The 3445-nt window shown below is 61.2% G+C and overlaps 1 protein-coding gene across 1 annotated transcript in view; it reads right to left on the reverse strand.

Annotated features, from left to right (window-relative positions):
* The window catches only part of VOLCADRAFT_98423 (uncharacterized protein), a gene marked incomplete at both ends in the record, with an annotated part of 7204 nt that extends 4504 nt beyond the window's left edge, over nt 1-2700 (reverse strand). Inside the window, 4 exons of the mRNA XM_002957320.1 lie at nt 226-357; nt 1043-1378; nt 1687-2233; nt 2693-2700. Coding sequence (XP_002957366.1) covers nt 226-357; nt 1043-1378; nt 1687-2233; nt 2693-2700 — 1023 coding nt within the window. The remainder of the gene's footprint in view (nt 1-225; nt 358-1042; nt 1379-1686; nt 2234-2692) is intronic.
* Between the last annotated feature and the right edge of the window lie 745 nt (nt 2701-3445).

The raw sequence follows: 3445 nt of genomic DNA on the forward strand, positions 1-3445 counted from the left end.
GGTTACGGGGGGATTTGGGGANGCGCGCCGGCCCAAAACACACACACGGGCTGGGAGGCGGGGAGGGGATATCGGTCCGAGTCCCCCTCCCCCTCCCCTTCAACTTCCCCCTAGCCAGTCCGCCTCATCCGCCGCGTATCTAGCCCGTAGACCACATCTTACCACCACTCCATACACCCTAGCTAACCAAACCCAGCTAACGACATCCCGCCAACCAAAGCGCACTTGCGGCTGTAGCTGCCCTCTGAGCCGCAGCGCCGCCCCCTGCACCCGCCGCCACCACTCCAGGGGCGGCGGTTGCTCCCCCAGCTGCACCACCGCCCAGGCCGTCAGGGCGAGGGCCTGGGGACTCGCGTCCTGAGGGGGGGTGGGGGTGGGGGTGGAGGCGACCCCGGGGGGAAGGGGGGGAAGGGTCGGGGGGGTTGAGGGGTTGCGATACCCGTCAGCGGTTGCGGGTAGGGATGTAGCAAGCACCACTTGTCGACACGTCCGTCCGAAGACGAATTGGGGGTGAGGGGGGGGAATCATTACGTGCGAGGAAGTGAGACAAGTGAACTGAACTGCCGGGAGGCGTCTAAGACTGCCTCCAGTGAGTGAGTGGGTGAGTCCTAAGCAGAGGTGTGATGTCATCATCGACCCGTGGTTCCGAATTATGTGTGTGTGTGGGAGGAAGGATGTGTTGTTACTAGTTGTTAGTGGTTAGGAAGAAAAGGAGTACGAAAACCGCCTGTTCCCAATCCATCCCGACTCACATGCTTGGGCCGCCTGTATGTATGTCCCCCCATTCCGTCATCCCGCGAAGCCATCTTTCACCTAATCTATGCCCTGCCTTTCACACGCACCAGAACGCCCACAGCCCCCTGCCGTACTAGGACAGGGGGACATCCCCCTCCTCCCCATCCATTCCCTTCCTCCCTCCCTCCCCCCCTCCCTCCCCCCCTCCCCCCCTCCCCCCCCCTCCTTCACCTCCCACTTTAGACGCCCGGTACTCCAACACACCACTTCCCCACCTCACCTTACACTCCCCCCCACACTCCCGTACCTGCATCTTCCCATCCATCACTGCCAGCCCCTGATTTAGCAGCTCCGCAGGGGGCTGTAGCTGCAGTATCACACACGCCCACAGAAGGTTCGACACGTGCTGCGGGTTGGCGGAGCGGCGCCGCAATGCCGCCGTCGCGGCGGCGTAAAAGTCAGTGAGGAAGGCCGCCGGCGGTACGGCACCCATGCGGGCCAGGCCCCACAGCGCCTGAGACAGACCCGTGGGTCCGGCCGCCGGCAGTAGCGGCTGCAGCCGCGGCAGCAGCGCGCCGAGAAAGTCCTGACCTGGATGGCAGTCGACTTTGCCGTACGCCCACAGAAGCGCGCAGTACTCGCCCTGCGTGGGGGAGAAGCGCGGGTTTTACGGGTTTCGTGCATTCCTGGCGGGTTTGGACCACATTGGGGATTGGGGACTTGGAAGGATTGGGATGACGTTCGGTTTCACAAATGTTTGCGGGTTTGCGGGGCTTCGGCGGACCGGGGGTGGGTGAAGTACGGAGAAAAGATATACCCAGTGCGAGGGGAGGTGAGGTCGGATAAGATCCCGAACCCCGCCATTGAAGCCAGCCGTCCAGCTCTTCTCCAACACACACATACACACACACACACGGACACAGACACGGGCACGGAAACGGGCACGTGTACCTGCGCCATTTCCCCTAAGAACGGCACCGTCGCCGCCGCAAGCTCCGCCGCAAACAGCTGCAGCCGCTCATCCTCAAATTTGGCGTAGGACCGATGACGTGGCAGCCGTGCCAGGTGACGTGCCATGGCCACCAGCTGCGGGCCACCCAGCGGGGAGGAGCTGCCGGCGGCGGCGGCGGCGGCGGCGGCGGCGGCGGCGCCAGCAGGACTCCGGAGCGAGCGGTACAACGCCTCCAGCGACAACCAATCTGTACATTCGGTTATCTGGCGGTTTAGCGCAGCCTGCGAGACGAGATTGAGCCGCGGCGCCTGCGGCGCCTGCAACCGTAGCGGTGGCGGCAGTGCCGCCGCCGCCGCTGGCGGCGGCGGCAAGAGGTGCTGCATGCCGTTGTCGACGGCGACAGCATCCCCGCCGCCACCGAATGCATCAGGGGGGTCGTCGAGAAGCGCGTGGTGGAGGCGATGGGGTGCAGCAGCAGCAGCGGCGGTGTGGCCCGTTGAGACCAGGGGCAAGTCCGCGGGTGCTAGCTGCTGGCCCGCTGCGGTACTGCGACCGGTAGGTGCTGGCGACGATGAGTAAGAGGAGCGGGAGGCGGCGCCTGATGGGGGCCCGATTTGCCACCTGGAGCCGCTACTGGGATGCGGTCTGGCTTCCCCGGCCGCTAAGGGTGCTGCAGGCGCCAATACCGCGGTGGGGGAATTGCGCTGTGGGATGTCCTGTCGGAAGAGGGTCGAGTCTGGGACCGATGGTGGACCGGGTGGACCGGGGGAGAAGCGCTGCTGACGCCAGGCGCGCGCACGCCAGCGAGCAGCTGGGGCCGTCGAGGGGCCCCGCTGCGTATGGGAATTGTCAACAAGGACGGAAACGTGTATATAGACGGACTGGATATGATGTTACATTCGTAAATTCTATCAGTTCTGGGGACGTCGTTAGCCACAGGTTGCGTATTGGTTTAGTTACCATTCCGGTGGTTGGCCAAGACTTGCATATATGCTGCAAACTGACCTGCTCATGAATAAATACGTTAGTTGACTTAGACCTACGCAAATGGAAGTGCGAAATTCACCGTCAGAAGATTGGATACATGAGTCGGACGCGGCGGCGGAGTTTGGCCAGCGACGCTGACCTTGATAACAAAGAATTTACACGTCGCAAGTAGGCTATCTCACTCCATGAGAGCGAAATCCGTCCGCTGGTTGAGGCCACGTCCATGCTTGAGACTTATTTGCGTTCACTTTGCGCTATTCATAATTTAGAGCTCAGTACTTTCACAACCATTCATGTAATCAGTAAAATTAGACGCAAGTGGAATGTGCACCATGAAATGTTCACGACGAAGTTGTGCGGTCGTCGATATGGTACCGGTAGAGCTGTGATAATCTCCTTGTAAAAAATCTTCACCCAGCTCACAGCATGCATTGCGCAAATCTGCCATCACACCACGAAACGCCCTTTCTGTCCTCTTCACCGCAAAAGTGACCGCCACGCCTGCCGTACTACGCTCCATCTGATAGCCCGCCCACGTGCCCTCCCAATCCAAATCAGACATCCACTTCCGCTTCAGTTTGACGCTGCTGGGTTAACAGCTCTAACTGCAGCCACTTAAAAGAGCTCTTTGGAAAAAGGCGCTCCTTCTGCAAATATGTTCCTAAACCCTCACTAGTGGGAAGTAACCGCTCAGTCAACCCACTGCCAGCCCTCAGACGTCACCTCTGCCGCCCAGTCCAGGTCACCCGCGCCATTCCCCCCACCATGCGT

Source organism: Volvox carteri, assembly GCF_000143455.1.
Source record: "Volvox carteri f. nagariensis unplaced genomic scaffold VOLCAscaffold_72, whole genome shotgun sequence".
Lineage (NCBI taxonomy): Eukaryota > Viridiplantae > Chlorophyta > Chlorophyceae > Chlamydomonadales > Volvocaceae > Volvox > Volvox carteri.